This window comes from Quercus robur, chromosome 6, assembly GCF_932294415.1.
Source record: "Quercus robur chromosome 6, dhQueRobu3.1, whole genome shotgun sequence".
In the NCBI taxonomy this organism is placed as follows: domain Eukaryota; kingdom Viridiplantae; phylum Streptophyta; class Magnoliopsida; order Fagales; family Fagaceae; genus Quercus; species Quercus robur.
Genome location: NC_065539.1, coordinates 3,514,111 through 3,532,797, shown reverse-complemented (window position 1 = coordinate 3,532,797; position 18,687 = coordinate 3,514,111). Strand labels below are relative to the sequence as shown.

Below are 18,687 nucleotides of genomic sequence, written 5' to 3'. Positions count from 1 at the left end.
TCGTAGAGGTGGCCCATCAGTCCGTCGTCGATGAAGCCCCTCAGCCAGACAAATTTGTAGAGCAGACGGTTGACACTCCGGTCCAATAGTTGTTGTAATTAGATAATTAGTCTTTCTTCTTTTCTTTTTTTTATTTTTTATTTTTTATTTTTTATTTGGAGAACAATTTTCATCCGTTGTGGATAATATGTAAACATTTCCTTTTAAGGGCTTTATATTATTCAGTTTTGTTGTTTCTGTCGAATGCATCCGTTCATTTTGTTCTACTATGATAGCCGTCTAACTGAGTATTTTAATTTTTTGGGCTTTTTAAGGGCGGTCCGTCCATATTATTTGTGTCCATCCAGATTGCGGACCTTGTTTGCATCTGTCCACTTATTGGGTTTCTTGTAAATTTTCACCCTCTTTGGATGACCCGTCCACCTTGAGGACGTTTCTAATTGTTCATTTTTTATCTGAAAATTTTTTTTACGATCCGTCATGTTCGTGGTCGTTTAGATTTTATTCGTCCACTTGGTGAACATGATTATACTTTTCATCCTCCAAGTATGCTCCGTCCACTTTGTGGATTTTGTTTATACCCGTCCATTTAGGACTTGAAATCTTCATCCCAGTGGGACGATCCGTCCACTTTGAGGATGTTGGTTTATATCCATCCATTTTGGACATGAAATTTTCATCCCCTTGGATGATTCGTCCACTTTGAGGACGTTGGTTTATATCCGTCCATTTTATGGACTTGGTATTTTCATCCCCTAGGATGATCCGTCCACTTTGAGGACGTTGGTTTATATCCGTCCATTTTGGAGATGAAATTTTCATTCCCTTGGATGATCCGTCCACTTTGAGGATGGTGGTTTGTATCCGTCCATTTTATGGACTTGGTATTTTCATCCCCTGGGATGATCCGTCCACTTTGAGGACGTTGGTTTATATCCGTCCATTTTACGGACTTGGTATTTTCATCCCTTAGGATGATCCGTCCACTTTGAGAACATTGGTTTATATCCGTCCATTTTATGGACTTGGTGATAAATTCCCCATAAGGGTGATCCGTCCTCTTTATGGACTAGGTAATAAACTCACCCTATGGGCGGTCCGTCCACTTTGTGGACTTGATAGTAGTTTTCACCCTATGGGTGATTCTTCTACTTTTTGGACGTTGTTTCCTCTAGTTCCCTTATGAACTTTTGCAAGAATTCAAGTAGAAAAGCATGGTTGTGTCTGAATATTCCTCTTTAAAATAAAAATACGTTTGTAGGAAAAAATACCTGCCCCCTTGGGCTTAAAAAGGTACAAAGTATTGTAGAAAAAATTGTCAAAGAAAAAACTAGTAATTTGTAGCTAAAATTAAATAAACTGGTAAATTAAGGATTGTCGTTGTTCTTCATATTATCTCTACTAGTAGTATTTTCATAGATGCTCTGTGTTCCATGGGTGCTGCAGTTTTTTTCTGTCCAACGTCTCGAGGTGGTAGGTGCCCTTCCTTTGCCATGAAGCGATCCTGTAGGGTCCTTCCTAGTTGGGGCCGAGCTTTCCTTGCGAAGGATCTCTAGTGGCGCCCATTACCTTCCGTAGTACAAGATCGCCGACCTGAAAGTCTCTATGCCTTACATTGGAGTTGTAGTGTTTTTCCATGAGATTTTGATAACGCGCCAACCTCTGCTCTGCTACCGCTCTGACTTCGTCCACTAGGTCGAGCTGAAGGCGCATGGCCTCTTCATTCTTATCCTTGTCATAGTTCTCCACTCGGTAGCTTGTGAGCCCACTTTTGCAAGAATGACAGCTTCACTTCCGTATGTTAGTCGAAATGACATTTCTCCAATAGGTGTTCTTGCTGTAGTCCAGTATGCCCACAAAACGCTTAGTAGTTCGTTCAGCCAGACATCCTTTGCCCTCTCGAGTCGGGTCTTGATTATCTTGAGCAAAGATCGGTTCGTGATTTCTACTTGCCCATTAGTTTGTGGGTGTGTGGGCGACAAGTAGTGATTCTTGATCCCTAGCTCCAAACAGAAGTCTCTAAATGCGTTGTTGTCAAATTGCCTACCATTGTCAGAGACCAGCACTCTAGGTATCCCGTACCTGCATATGATATTTCTCCAGACAAAACTTTGGATATTCTTCTCCGTGGTAGTTACTAAGGCCTCTGCTTCTACCCACTTAGTGAAATAGTCTATGCCAACTACCAAAAACTTTAGTTGCCTTTTCGTTGTCGGGAATGGGCCCACGATATCTAGCCTCCATTGAGTGAATGGCCAAAGTGTTGTCATGGGGGTTAGCTCTTCGGATGGTTGTTTGATGAAATTGCTGAACCTTTGACATTTGTCGCAGGACTTTACATAAGCTTACGCGTCCTTCAGCATTGTGGGCCAATAGTATCCTGTTCGGGTCATCTTGTGTACTAACAATTGTGCTCCTGAGTGGTTTCTGCATATACCCACATGGATTTCTCCCATTACATAATTTGCTTCCTCATAGCCTAGACACCTTAGGTATGGTCAAGAGAACCCTCTTTTGTATAAGACATCTTTTATCAGCGTAAATCGTGATGCCCGAACCTTTAGCTTTCTAGCGGCGTCCTTCTCGACTGGTAACATGCCGGTTCTCAAATATGACATCAATGGCGTAGTCCAATTGCATTCAGTGTCTACTACCTTCATATTCATTCCATCATCAATAAGTGAGGAGGCTTGAACAAAGGATAATACCTGTTCGGGGACAAGCATAAATTCTGCTGAGGCAGCTTTTGCTAGATGGTCGGCACATTCATTTTCTTCCCTTGGGATTTGGACGAATTTGACTTCGAGGTCGCCGATTCAGTACTTCACTTCTTCTAGATACTTCTTCATCCTTTCATTCTTACATTCATAGCCGCTATTAATTTGACTTGTTACTACCTATGAGTTGCAATGTACGACTACATTTTCCGCACCTGCAGCTTTTGCGAGGTCTAGCCCTGCCACCAAGGCTTCATATTCTGCCTCGTTGTTGGTTGTGGGGAAATCTAGTCGGATCATACAACAGATCTTATCTCCTTCTGGGGTTTGGATTACCATGCCAGCTCCTTCGGCTCGTCTATTTGAAGATCCTTTGGTATAAATACTCCACTGTCTTTTCTCCTCTGCCCCCTGGCCATCCCTGAAGGTGAATTCGGTGATAAAGTCAGCTACTATCTGCCCATTTATAGCCATTCGTAGACGGTACTGTATGTCAAACTCGCTGAGCTCTACTGCCCACAAAGCCATTTTTTCTACTACTTCTAGACTACTCATAGCTTTTCTTAGGGGCTTGTCCATCAAGACAATGATAGTATGTGCTTGGAAGTACGGTTTGAGTTTTCGCGCTGCGATTATCAACGTGAAAGCCAACTTTTCCATTTGAGGGTACTTCTCTTCTACCCCTCGGAGAGTTCGACTCGTAAAGCAGACTGGTTTCAATGATCCGTCTTCCTCTCTTACCAAAGCTGCACTTACAACGGCTTGTGAAATGGCTAAATAAAGGTAAAGCTCTTTTCCTGGCTTGGACGGACTGAGCAACAGTGGAAAGGAAAGATATGTCTTTAAGTTGTCAAATGCAGTCTGGCATTCGTCCGTCCACTCAAATGATTTTCTTAGAGTGCGGAAGAAAGGCAAGCATCTATCCGTCGCTCTCGAGACGAACCTGTTCAGGGCTGTGATTTTTCCATTCAAACTCTGGACCTCTTTTACTGTCCTTAGTGGTTCCAATTCCATTATGGCCCGTACATTCTCCGGGTTGACCTCTATACCTCTTTGGGACACCATAAAGCCCAAGAATTTCCCCATCGTCACTCCGAACGCGCACTTGTTTGGATTCAACTTCATGTTGAACGATCGGAGTGTGTCAAAGGTCTCCTTGAGGTTGTCTAGGTGATTGTCTTCACGCAGACTCTTCACCAACATGTCATTAACATAAACTTGTACGTTCCTGTAAATTTGGTGCGCAAACATTTTGTTCATTAACCTCTGGTATGTTGCCCCAGTATTTTTGAGTCTGAAAGGCATCACCTTGTAGCAAAATAGTCCCTGGCTTGTAACAAAGGAGATATTCTATTGATCAGATTCGTCCATCTTGATCTGGTTGTAGCCCGAGAAAGCGTCCATGAAACATAGGAGCTGGTGTCTTGCAGTTGAATCGACCAAGGTATCTATCCGTGGGAGTAGGTAGTTGTCTTTAGGGCAAGCCTTGTTGAGGTCCGTGAAATCTACGCACATCCTCCAGTTTCCGTTGGCCTTTTTAACCATGACAACGTTTGTCAACCAGTCGAGGTAGTATACTTCTCGAATGAAATCTGCTTCTAGTAATTTTCGAACTTCCTCTGCTATGGCCTTGTCCCGCTCCTGGGTGAACACTCGTTTCTTTTGCCGGATTGGAGGGAATGAGGGTGATACATTTAACTTGTGAACTATGACTGAGGGGTCAATTCCTGGCATGTCTTCGTGACTCCAGGTGAACACGTCTTGGTTATATTTGAGGAAAGTCATGAGCGTTTGGCGTACCGGCCAACTAGCTAGTGTGCCAATTCTAGTCGTCCGTTCCGACCATGTGTCATCAAGGCTCACCTCTTCCAGTTCTTCAACTAGCTTTGCTAGTGCTCGTTGCTTTTCGATACACATCGTTTGCTGTTGATCCTCCATCTCTAACATGGCAATATAGCATTCCTGTGCTGCCACTTGATTTCCTCGCAATTCTCCTACCCCGTACTCCATCGGGAATTTAATCATCAAGTGGTATATTGAAGTCACCGCCTTCCAAGAATTGAGAGTGGGCCGTCCGAGAATGGCATTGTAGGCAGATGAGCAGTCGACTACGAGAAACATTACCTCCCTAGTGATCTGCTGAGGATAGTCACTTGCCGTCACAGATAGTGTAATTATGCCCAAGGGGAACACCTTCATTCCTCCAAATCCCACGAGTGGGGCATTCGTTGGGGTTAACCGTTCCCTATCAATCCTCATTTGCTAGAATGCCGGATAGTATAGGATGTCCGCTGAGCTACCGTTTTCGACGAGAACCCGATGCATGTTATAATCTCCTATTTGCAAGCTGACCACAAGTGCATCGTCATGAGGATGGTGAAGTCTCTGAGCATCATCTTCTGAAAATTCAATGACGGGGTTATCTATTTGTGGCATTTTAGGTACCGATCCTATAAGTTGGACGCTATGGACCATTCTAAGGTAGGTTTTGCGAGCTTTTTTGGAAGATCCGGCAGTGGTTGTGCCCCCTACAATCATTCTTATGTCCCCTATAAGTGGTCTAGGGCGCTCATTCTCCTGTCGTGGGGCCTGCTCCTGGGGTGGATCAGTTCTTTCCTTGTTCACGAACCTCTGTAGCTTCCCTTGTCTGATAAGAGCCTCAATCTGTTGTTTCAGATCGTAGCAGTTGGCTGTGTCGTGCCCGTGGTCATGGTGGAAGTGGCAATACTTGTCCCTTGGCCTTTTGCTGGTATCTCCCTTGAGCTTACCAGGGAACGTCAGGGTTCCTTCATCTTTGATCTGCATTAAGACTTGATCTATCGGGGCGGTTAATGGGGTGAAGCTCATAAACTTCCCAGTGGGGGGTCTAGAGCGCCTTTCATCTCGTCGATCTTCGGTTCTAGCCATCTTTCGCCCCCTATCCTGTCATGTGTCCTCCTATCTTTCCCTTTTTCTAAGCTTCTCCTCGCGGGCCAGCAACTCATCTTCCGCGTTCATGTATTTGGTGGCTCTGTAGAGTACATCCGACATGATTTTTGGGTCATTCTTGTATAAAGAAATCAAAAACTTACCATTCCATAACCCATTAGTGAATGCTGCTATAAGTATCTTATCATCCACTTCGTCTATTGAAAGGGCCTCTTTGTTGAAGCGAGTTATGTAGCATCTCAACGTCTCGTCTTCTCGCTGCTTTATGTTCATCAAGCACGCAGTAGAACTCTTGTACCTATGTCCACCAATAAAGTGCGAGGTGAACTGGGCGCTCAACTCCTTGAAAGTGTTATGGAATTCAGCATCAGTCTACTGAACCAAATTCTTGCAAGACCCTTTAGTGTCGTAGGAAAGGCCCTACACATGATCTCGTCTGGTACTCCCTGAAGGTGCATTAGGGTCTTGAAAGTCTCTAGGTGATCGAGGGGGTCCTTGACCTCGTCGTAACTTTCAATCTGGGGCATGCAAAATTTCTGTGGCAGGGGGAAGGAGTTGACAAAGGTAGTGAACGGTGAGTCGATTCTGTTTATTAGGTCATCAAGATCATTGGACACTCGTCCCTTGAGGGCATTCATCATGACATCCATCTGTTCCTTCATCGCTTGCATCTCCGCAACAATAGGTATGAGGGCCGTATCCATGAGAGATGGAAGGCTTATGTTTTGCCGTTCTGGTCTGCTTGGGGCATTACTGCCCTCTGGCCTCTCTTGGTCCCTTCGTTCGGCACTGGTACCTTCTTAGTTTTCCTCTTCAACGTTGTGTTCTGCGTCCCTTTGGCGTAGCTGTTCCTCCAGATCATGGTTTTTTTTTGTGAGACGTTCCACTGCTGCCATGAGAGTTTGGACCTGCCTCTCCAATGCAGTGGATCGCGGTGGCTCGTCTCCTTGAACGTTGTTGGTGGTAGCCATCAAGCGAGTGAGTACCATGCAACTCTTATATCCGGGAAGCGATAGTCTGGCTAAACTCGACAATTCCCACAGACGGCGCCAACTGATGATGCCGTAAAAATCACCAGTGAGCCACACAGTCCTTGCACACTCGAAATAGTACCTGTACGACAAAAAGAGAAGACCTAACAGAGAGCACCGATGTGATGCCAGCCAAATACCCTCCGAATGTCAAGTTAGAATTATTCTCACAACTTTAGAGTGCTAGAGAGGGTAAATTATACGTACCTCGATTTGTGAGAGTATTGGGGTTTTTATAGTAGTAGAAGACTGGCGCCTTTTCCTTGGTGTCGAAGTCTTTTCCTTATAGGACTCTACTTGAATAGTTCCAAACGTGATGAGCAAGACCTTTCCTTGTAGAGAAGATCTTCCTTTGGTGCGCATATCTTCCGGAATTCCTTTTGCGCTAGGATTCCTATTTTCTTTAGGATTCTATGATGATTCAGGCGTGGGTAGTAAGTACTCTTCATCCAGGGTTTTTGCTGTATCCATCCATGATGGGCCTTTGCGCAAGTTGGGCTAGCTCTCTGTCGGCCCACGGACCAGGATCTGTCAGGCCCATTTAATAAGGCCCATCAGCCTATATTTTATTCCCTTCAGTTATTATTCTATGCATCACAATAATAATTATAATATTTTAAAAAATAACCTATAAAAAATGTGCAACCCACGTGCCTATAACTAGTTAACGATAAAGACAGAGATTTGCTAGTTGTTTCTAGCGTTTCATCCAAAAGAAAAGAAAAGAAAAGATTAAACAAATTCTGGGTTCTGTAATGTAATGAAAATGAGAATGGTGAGCTTCTCTTTTCTTCATGAGAATTCAGAGCATGGCTGAATTTCAGTGAATGAGTTATGAATTACTATGAGATATATGGGAAAATGTTAAACCAAACAGCACCTTAGGTATTATCGTTGCTACGGAGTTTGGGCTATCAGAGATGGTCCGATCTAATAAGGCCCGGCCTTGGCCACAAAAATAAGAAAAAAAAAAGAAAAAGAAAAAGAGCTCCATATAAATACTGTGATGGTCGCACTGCTCACCTTAACACATAACACAAGATATCAGTCCCCAGATTGCGTAATGGCAGAAAAAACCGCTTTGACCGCCAGTATGAAAGCCACTTGGTGTGCCATTGATCAAACCAAAAACGAATTATGCAAATACAAAATGAAATACAATTTCATCATTTTAACCCAAAACATATAATGGAAGAATTCCCAATTTGTAGGATCGTAATCCTTTTCCAAGTCTAGTTTTACATAACAAACCTAGTTTGCGAACTTTCAATCTACAATCCAGACATTTATATCCACAACTCTTTGTGACCAGAGGACTAGTTGTTATAAAACCTTATTGTCCACAGCCCTTGACTTTTTAGGAATGAGAGAAATTAACATGGCATTGAGATTTCTTTCAAACATAGTAAGAACTAAGAACCAAGTGAAACAATACAACTAGGAGTCAACACACATAAGGTTGGCTAGAATCAACGCTAGACCATAGAGAAAATATCAACAGAAATTTTATTCATCAAAATGACTTCATAGGAGTAAAATACTTTGTTTATAAAGTATTATTAAAATCTAATTATGAGTGGCATAAGAAACCCTACATATTGATCAAATTACAAATAATCCTGACTTTATATAAAAATTGTTTGGTTTGTTTTGGAATTGAAAGTTCAAATATGTGTATAAACACCCTTGAACGTTAAGACCCCCAATTTACAAATTAACCAATTCAAGCATTATGTCAGACAACTAGTGTGTGGAAAATGAACATAAGCTATAATATAGAATTGGATAAACTATCTAAGCCAAATTAAAATCACAACCCACAGCAGATAATAAAAAGCAAAGATAAAAGGGAAGGAAGATGCAAACACAAAGACAACACGTGATGTGTTATCGAAGAGGAAACCGAAGCCCTCGGCGTAAAACCTCTCCGCCGCCCTCCAAGCGGTAAACAATCCACTAGAAAATGTAGTTGGGATACATGAATAGTAATAGACCCTCCAAGCCTAATCTACCCAGTGCACCTAAGCCCTCCAAGCTTCTTACTCCAACGAGGTTGCGCCGAACCTTTTTCTTTTCTAGCTTCCCGGATTCCGTTACTAGACCGTAGCATCAACCAATGAAGATTGGTTCATTCCTAACTGCTTCCCAGAAATCCAAACAGCCCGCTCACAGTGATGAATATGGTGAGAACAAGGTTTGGTAAAATGCCTCTCAAGGATTTGACAATGAAGAGGAAGAGAGTTGAGGAATTTGAAGAGACTCTAATGTATAGATTGTGGGTGAATCAATCTTGTTTTTCTTTAGGGTTTCTCTCTTAAAATTCTTTCTGGAAGCTCTCTTACATTTGTGGGTAAAATGGGTATTTATACTGGAGTGAGAGAGGAATGTGAAACGTCAGGTTTTACAAAAACAGGGGTGGCTCATGGCTTGACCTCGCGACTTGACTTAGTCGCGAGATCCAGTCGCGAGATAACCGTATGGCCAGTTGTCATATTTTGTCCTGTAGTGCTCTAGCTAGCATGACTGTTCACCTTCCGGCATGCTTGGCACGTGTGCTGCGTTTGGCGGCTTGTAGCCGCGAGTCACCCGCGAGGCCAAGCCGCGAGTCTCTGTTTTCTTGCACACTCTTAAGCAAACTTCACTCTATCTCACTCACTACCCTTACAACAAGCCCACCTAAATACAGAGTTACTAAATGCTGAAATACAAGCAAATTTGACATGGAATAAAGCCAATAAAATGGTTGATTAAATTCAACCTTACAATCTCCCCCTTTGGCTATTCCGTGACAAAACCCTAAAACAGACTCTAGACTTAACATGTGAGTTGGGAACAGTTGAACAAAACTCACTCACACCTAACTCTAGAAGCTGTGTAGCACTTGAAACATAAGATCATGAAACTCCTGAAACACAACAATACACCATGATCATTGTATGCAGAAAAGCATGAAATGCATATGAAACAAGCTAAAGGTGATCAAGCAAAGATGAAGTGAAGAATCAAATCATGGCTTGATCAACCAAGTGAACACCACAAGGTAGTGATCACAATGCTCATTCACACTTGGAATGAACACATGAACATACAAGTTAACAAGAACAAAGCAAGATACTTGTATGCTCAACACTCAACCAATGCATAATACACTAAGTATATGCATCTAGGAACAATCCTACAAGGGCACAAGAGTGACAGTACATAAATCAAAATGCAAGACATTTAGATATAAGTACTGATTTCAACATAGCATAAAAGGCTGCATTAAGCAAGGTACAAACCATAAAACCTACAGAATATGCATAAAAACATAAACCCTAAAAGCTTACAAAAGCACATGGGTACAGACAGGTACAAAACACAATATATCAACTTAAACTGAAAAACATCAACAATATATATAAAAGAGTAAACCAAGTTCAAATTATGAGTTAGAAACAGATATACACCAAAACCACAGTGTATCAACTCATATAAACAAAAACCAAAAACATAAACCTATAAGTTTAAAGGTTAAGACTTAAAACAAGAGTATGTGTGTACTCCCCCTATCACTATGCACACTTCCCTTTGAGCTTTCTCCCCCTTACTGAATGCTATATCTCCCCCTTTTTGGCACAAATAGCTAAAGGCTGTCGTCCAACTTCTGTTGAATAGCGTCAAGATGATTTTCCATTGTCTCGAGTCGCATTTGAACATGGTCGTTCGTGGAGTAGAGAAGTGTCACCATCTCATCAATGCGTTTCTGAATATTTTCAAGCAAATTACCCATTCTATCAGTTTGAGGATCAGTCTGGGCTTGCGGAATGTTGGCTTGTGAAACTTCAGGAATAACACGCGAAGAAGGTGTGGTATGTACAGGTGTCTCTGACTCAGGAGCAGATGGAGTAACCGGAGAGATGTGTGCACTCTTTGGTGTTTTAGAGGAGTGACTTCTGCTAGTTTGAAGAGTGTACATGGAAATAGGACGTTGACGGGTCAACATTTTTCCATCTGTGGGAGGAACAACGCCTTCACGAAGAATGAGCTTCATGATGAGACTGCAAATTGTAATTGGTCCCTACAAAAATGGATCCTTTGAAATATTCCTCTGTGATGCAATTTAAGAACTTCTTAAGCTTGACCGCTAAGAAAAGAATGGATATCTCTCTAAATATATGAACTTTTTTTTTTTTTTTTTTTTTGAGGAAATATATGAACTTTGATGATAATATTTTAAGATATATATGAACCTTGATGATAATACTTGCTATAAGTTGAGGGACAAATTTTACTTTCAAAAAGGGAAAAAAAATGAGAGTCAGAATGTCAGATTTGAAAATAAATAAGAACAATCTATAACTTAGGCACTACCTGGCCCCAATTAATATATGTTAATTGATCCCAAGAATGAAAAGTCTCATAAATTTTGCAGATTCCATAGAATACTATGGAGACAATTGCTAGAAATAAACTTTAAATCATTTAGATTTTGTGAACCGCAATATTTTTTTTTTTTTTTGATAAATAACGGAATTTTGGTAATCAATAATCCAGGTACACCATGGTGTACATATAGTCCAATTAAATATCCATTTTCTAAATATAGATAGCCAAAATATCCACTATAGCAACTTCATTCTTTGTGTTAACTTAAAAAATTGCTTCCACAATCACATTATTTTCCCCCACTAAATGCCTGCTGCGTTTATTTTCATCTGAATTTTTTTTTCCAGTTATAAATTATTTTTATGAGTTTGATTACGTTCTTGAAAACATTCTAGAAAATATTTTCAAGTTTTTTTTATTGTGTTCTTGAAAATGCTCTTGAAAACACATTTTCTATTACCTCCCCACGTTTTCACAACTCTGGAACATATATATAATAAACAAAATCTTACATTCCAACCCAAAATTAAAAAATAAAAAAAAACAGAGCCTCTCTCTCTCCTCCCCCCCCCCCCCCCCCCCGATTGTGGAGATTGGGTTTTGCGATGGATGAGGAGTTGAATGGAGGTGGTTTTCCTCATGATGTATGGGAGATCAATGAAGGTGGGTTTGGGAAGATTAGGTTTTGCAATGAATGGAGAGAGGCGGTGGCAATGAGAGCAGCGATGCGCCAATTGGGTGGGGAACAGCTGGGTTTTTGCCATGGGTCTCTGAGCTTTTAACCAAAATTCAATTAATAAATTCAATGCTTTTAAATGAAATTCATGGGAATTAATATATTTTGCGAAGGGGGAGGTTTGAGTCTAGTGCTTCTAGTGTACTACTAGACCCGGTCAGATGATGACATATGTCACGATCCCAACAAATCTAGTGTCACTAGACACTGGACCTAATCCAGTCCCTTTTGTGAATGGTTCACACTTAAGGTTCCAACTACAAATGGACAAATTTCAATATTTGTTTATGTAATTATTTATGTATTATACGTACAAGTTTGTTTAGTAAGTGTATTAAGAGAAATGATGTTGTGGTAGCTCTATACCTTTCTGTTTGTCTTGCAATGATGTTTATATGCTAATGGAATTTTGATCTACATTATATGTGATCATTATTAAAATTTCTTATTTCTTATTCTTAATTGGCTAGTATATTATATCACCCCTAATATTGGAACAATTTTTGGAACAAGGAAATGAAGGCTGAGGAAGAGTATGTTTTGCGCCTCTCTCTCTCTCTCTCTCTCTCTCTCTCTCTCTCTCTCTCTCTCTCTCTCTCTCTCTCTCTCTCTCTCTCTCTCTCTCTCTCTATATATATGTTTTTTATCCTTAGTTTTAGTTGAATTAGTTTGACAGAATATAATTAGGTTCCAGTTAATTCAATTGGTAAAGTGTTTTATTATCAAATAAGAGACATAAGTTAGAATCTTGTTAACTTATAAAACTAATTGGTGTCTTGATCTAATAATAAAGGACAAATATTATATAAGATGCCTCATATTCAAATCTTATCATATCTATAAATAAATAAATAAAATAAAAAAAAAGTTACCAACATTCCAATAGCAAATAAGCAAAGTTTTGTCATAAGAATGGCCATTTTCTAAATATAGATAGCCGGGACATCCACTATAGCAACTTCATTCTCGTTGTTAACTTAAAAAATCTCTTCCACAAAAATCCACATTCTTTTTACCCCTAATATGATCTGGCTCATATTAATAGGCAAGCATAGTCCAGGTTTTGAAAGCATGGAATATAGCTTCCAACAAAATGAATCACCATTTCTCCATAATAAAATTTTATCAAAAAAAAAAAAAAAAACTCTTTTAAAAAGCAAATTTCCTGTTGATTTGCATTTCTATCAAATTATGCTCTATTCTATTGCCGTTTCATCCCTAATAATCACATCTACTCAATTTGCAGAACCCATCAAGAGTCTTCGACTGGGTCCTGTAGCCTACTCCATCAACTAAGAATGGAATTGTGAATAACGCAGTAGTCGTTTGACTCAGTGGGTCAAATGGGCTAGTCTGAAATCATAAGCAATTATGATGTGTTCATGCCAAAATCTAAATTATGATGTTATTAGCAATGTTATTGTGCTCTAGCTGAAACCATACGATATGGCTTCATATATGGAATTCACATCTGCTTATGTTTCTTAGGTCATTGATCTTCATGTTTTTTACTTTTAATGTCAAAACTTCACTTCTGATCCATATTGTGTTAATTTCTGTTTTCTTGGTACATGTTCAAAGTAAATAAATGGTCCTTGCTATTACATGCTAATGACAACGTTTTGGAACAGGCTAAGATATATTGAACGCATAATTCGCAAGAAAGGAGAGTCAGCTACATCTATGACAATCAGGGAGATGGCTGAGGAACTTAGGTATGTCTTGTTATAGTTTGTGGATTTTTTTTTTAAAATAAAAAACTCATAATAGACCATTCATGGGGAAAATGGGCTTTTGCCTTTATTATGTAAAAAATCTAGCATAATGTCTATGTTTTGAAACTATTAAGTAATGTGTCCTTGTTTTGAAATTTAATTTTAAAAAAATTGAATTACAGGTGGAACTCGACATTAGTCGAGTTCTATGCATATTTTGCCACTTAATTTTAAAAAAAAATTTAAGTGAAACTCGACTTTACTAAAGTCGAATTTCAATTAAAAATTTACATATAACTCGATTTTGAGGATATCGAGTTTTATACAGAATTCGATTTTGTTAAAATTGAGTTTCAAAAATAGGAACACAATGCTTAATAGTTTCAAAACATGAACATTGTGCTAGATTTTTTAAAAAATAAGGGCAAAAGCCCATTTTCCCCCACCGTTCACGTGCTTCTCTATCATTGATAAAAGAAGGTATTTTTGTTTTGTTTTATTTTATTTTTTGTTTGGTTAGGTTATGGAGATTCTTGAAAGACACTCGTGTTAGAGCATCTCCAACAGTCACTCTATCTCTATTTTTAGCAGAAAAAATGCTACTGTTCACACTCCAACAGCTTCTCTAAACACACAGATTCTCCAAAAAAAAATTTGAAGTTGCTACAGTACTTCTCTTAATTTAGAGAACACTGTAGCAACTCCAAATCAATTTTTCAGCTTAAAAAATTATCCCAGCTACTATTATATTAATTCTTTCTCTCTCCTCCGAATTTCTTTTTTTTTCTCATTCTCTCCGTTTCTCACATAATCCAAACACAAAACAAAATCCAATTCTTGAAATAAAGTTGAATCAAAACAAGAAAATATGACAAAAAAAAAGAAAAAGAAAAAAAGAACAAGCCGATCTGACCAGCCTGGTGGTGGGGAGGACGATGAGCGGCGATGGGGCAGCGTACGTGGTAGTGCTGCATGTGAACGCCAATCTCCACTGGCTTTGTCCTTTCGGCGGCCTCGATCTCCACTGGTGATGGGGCGGCGGACGACCTTTCTTTCTTTCTCCTGATCTGACCCAGCCTAGTGGTGGGGAGGACGACGAGCGGCGGTGGGACGATTAGCTTTCTTTCTTTCTTTTCTCCCGATCTGACGCAGCCCCCCTCTCTCTCTCTCTCTCTCTCTCTCTCTCTCTCTCTCTCTCTCTCTCTCTATGATGTGAAGCAAATGTGAGATGCTAGAATGTTCTTGAGGTGAAAAAGAAAATAAAAGAAGGGGGCTGGACACTTGTGTGGAGGAGAAAAACAAGAAAAAGAAAAAAGAAAAGAAACGTGTCTGGATGAAACTAAAATGAAAGGAAGAAAAATAAAATAAAAAATTCTAATTGAAAAATACTAACACAATATTTTTACAATAAATTTTAAGTAACAGATTGTTATTAGTTAATATTGGCGAGTAAAAAAATAATTTCAATGGTGGGTAAATTAGAACTAGTAACAACTTTTCATATAAATTTTGTTGTAAAAGTATTGCGTAAAATGTTGTGAAAATAACACTTTTCATTGAAAAATATAATTGTTAAAAAAAAGAATAAATGATGATTAAAAAATAGAATAAACAATGAATGAAAAAATAATATTTAAATGAGATAGAGAATGGGATAAAGAATCTGTTGGGAAGTGTATTTGAAAAAGTGGGTAGATAAAAGTTAAATGTCACTGTTCATTCTCCAAACAGTACAAAATTTTGGAGAAGTTGCTAAAGATGCTCTTATAATGGCTTCATATGAGTAGAATGGTTTACTTGAGTCTCCCCCTTCCCCCTCCAAAAAGACAAAGACCACTCAAATGATTTGTGATTAGTGTGATGACCCATGAAATTTGGTTTGATTTTTGAACATCATGCTTTAGGTTAAATTTTCTCATCTTGTTGATTAATTAAACATACTAGATCAATGTGTGGTATAGGTCTCAAACTTTATTGATGAAGCAATTTAAATTCTTCACCAGAAAATAAAAAATTGCATTAAAGGTTTTTGGGAACACTGGGCATATGTAGATATTTTCCCACACAAGGGAGTGGGTTTATTTTGTATAAATTGTGCTTATATATTTTCCCACCTTTTCCTATTTTTCCTTGTAACATATTAATTTGCGATCTTCCAACTTGCTTGTCTCAGGTTTCTAGATAGAGATTCATGGAACAAATTTCGGGTAGATCCATGGAACAAATTCAGAACAACGTAGCAACATGGAGACACAACTCTCTTTCCTTCCACGGGCTCTTTTTTTTTTTTTTTTTTTTTTTTTCTACCAAAAAAACAAGGCTGCCTAGATAATCTTTAATTTTGGCAGGTCGTGTGATCCTATCCATTGGTAGGGTTGTGTGCCTAAACCTTGCAAAGAAGTTTGTGCTTTCAATATACTAGTCACTAACCCGTGCGATGCACGGGAAAACTATTAGAAAATAATAAAGCATGCATATATTAAAAGACAATTTAAGTTCATGTGTGCTTGCAAGGGACACATACCTAAATAGTTCTTGCGGTAGAAATAAAAGCCTTATCTTTGAGATAAAGAACTGATGTAAACAAACTAACCTTATATAAAACAAATTAAAAAAAAAAAAAAAAACATAAAACCGATGTAAACAAACTAACCTTACATAAAACAAATTAAAAAAAAAAAAAAACATAAAACCGATGTCACGGGAAATTCAGCCACATAGTAGTAATATATAAATCTTTTAAAACCTAAACATAAACATAAGGACTAAATATATAAACAAACTAACCTTACAAAAGCTGAACTTTATAAGCTAAAATCTATACCGTGCATTGTAGATCTTGAATGCTTTAGGGCTTCCTACGTCTGGAGAGAGAGAGTTTGCAGAAACCATGGCTTTATATTTCTTAACTTGAGAGAGGGGTAAGGTTGCTAGGGTTTTGTAGATCTTGAATGCTTTAGGGCTTCCTACGTCTGGAGAAAGAGAGAATTTGCAGAAACCGTGACTTTATATTTTTTAACTTGAAAGAGGGGTAAGGTTGCTAGGGTTTTGAGAAGTTATAATTTTTATTTATTTTTTATTTTTTATTTTTTAAATATTGTGTTGACGTGGAAAATTGTGGTGCCAGCAAAGGTTTCGGTTTTATATATATATATAGATTATGCATGTGTAACCCTTATTAGTTAGGGTGATTTGAGTGATTTAAGCTTAACTTTTCTTTTTTTACTTTTTACTTTTTTCTTTTTTTTTTTTAATTTTTTTTACAAGATAGAAATTCTACTCAAACCTAATCTAAGTATATATGTGTATGAGTCTCCCTCCCCGAGACTTGAACCCTGGTCCTTGCCCCCCACATCCCACAAGTACTTACACTTGTGGAGTAACTATCGCACCAAGGGTGTGCGGTGGTAGATTTAAGCTTAATCTTGGCCACAAAGTAGCTCAATCAAACTAATTAAGATGGTAAAATTAAGGGTATTTACAATAGTCTCTTTAAAAATTTAACCAAATTCTAACTAAAGAGCTACATTTTTTTATTAACCCATTTTTCACTCTTTTTTTTTTTTTTTTTTTTTTTTGAGGTAAAAGATAGAAATTATACTGAAGAAAAGAAAAGTGTACAAAGTTAAGCCCTGAGCAAAAGCTTGCCAGGGTAATGGTAGAGCAATTCCAAAAGAGGAAAATTACAAAATTTACTGGGGGAAACACCAGTACAGATAAAATGAGCAGAACCAAACATTAGCGCTATCAAGAACTCCTCTGTGCTGCCACTAGCCTCTGGTACTCATCCAAGAATCCAAGAGCCCCATCTAGGATGGATTTAGGATGTGTTTGAATTCTCTCAAAATAGAATTTATTTCGAGCATTCCATATTGCCCACAATGTCACAGTCCATTGTTCCATCTCAGGTTGAGGAAGTTTGTCCACCATCAACCGAAACAACATAAAGAAGTGTTGGACATCATTGGAACACTTTTTGGAATTTTCTCCCGACATTGAGCCCATACATTCTTTGCAAAAGGGCATTCCCATAGCATGTGTCCTATTGCTGGCAGCAAAAATCACACCTTGGTTCAACCTTTATCTTAAGCCGGTGTAAATTATCTCTAGTAGGGAGGATATTTGAACATGCTCGCCAAACAAAGGTGCAGACCTTAGGGGGAATATTTAAACTTTAAAGACTAAATTCTTCTCCCAATGGACTGGTTTGAACCTGCTGAAGAATGTTCAATCCGTGACTACTCCTTCATTCTACAAGCTACCTAGTATGCAGATTTGACAGAAAAATTTTGGGCATTGTTTTCCTTCCAGATTGGCACATTGCGTGAACGTGTTCTCCGTACATGCCTTTTTATGCCTTTTTTTTGTGAGTGAAAATGTTTTTTTTTTTTTTTTTGATCCATTTTGAGAAGAGATTAGAAAAGAGTCTTAGAGGTAATTAGTTGTATCCATTATCATTTTACTTTGTTTTTAATTGTTAAATATTTTTCTTTTTTAGCAAGGGATATGTGTTTATTATATAGCATATGATAAGCAAAGAGAGAAAAAAAAATTAATATCATCAATTAAATTTTTGTTTCTATCTAAAGAATAGAAAGGAAGTAGAGGAAAAGTTGACGAGAACAATTAAGTTGTTGTTTCTATCTAAAAAATTGTTTGGTAATTAAACATGATAGTTGTTAGGACATATGTGTTTTACTTATTAGAAACATATGTCACTACTTTATGTAATTGGCTTATCCTTTGACAAAACTCACTTTACTTGTATTTGGGTAGATTTAGGATGTGTTTAAATATTTCAAGAAACCATGTTTCAAGATCAAGTGTAAAAATCTTCAAGTCTGTCCAAGAAAACAAGTTGATAGTGCAAATTCATTAAAGCTCGACAGCTGGCTCAACAGCTGCATCTATCGAGCTTAAGAAAGTTGTTTCAAAGACTGGTGTGCTCGACAGCTGCTCGACACCTCCTATCTGTCAAGATTTAAGGAATTCAGAATTCTGATCTGATTTTCTTGGGATCCGTAAATATGTCTTTGGGATTTCTTTTCTCCTAACCCTAGACATATAAAAAGATTGTTTTAAGGGCCGTCAAACAATTCACAAGTTGCATAAGCATTGAGCAAACTCTGTTCAAGCAAATTGTGAACGGAGATGAAGTTCTTGCCCTAGTTCATCTCTTTCTCTTGAAGAAG

At 38.5% G+C, this 18,687-nt stretch overlaps 2 protein-coding genes across 2 annotated transcripts; both read right to left on the bottom strand.

The window, feature by feature from the left end:
* Positions 1-1,518: 1,518 nt before the first annotated feature.
* LOC126689600 (uncharacterized) lies at positions 1,519-4,022 on the bottom strand. The gene is made up of 5 exons (XM_050384834.1): positions 2,933-4,022; positions 2,559-2,689; positions 2,180-2,427; positions 1,816-2,082; positions 1,519-1,768 (listed from the first exon to the last, which is right to left on the bottom strand). Exons 1-5 carry the CDS (start codon positions 4,020-4,022, stop codon positions 1,519-1,521), a joined length of 1,986 nt encoding a protein of 661 aa, XP_050240791.1.
* Positions 4,023-4,979: 957 nt separating this feature from the next.
* On the bottom strand, positions 4,980-5,624 carry LOC126689599 (uncharacterized). Its single transcript, XM_050384833.1, has one exon. The coding sequence runs from the start codon at positions 5,622-5,624 to the stop codon at positions 4,980-4,982; it is 645 nt and encodes a 214-aa protein (XP_050240790.1).
* Positions 5,625-18,687: the final 13,063 nt, after the last annotated feature.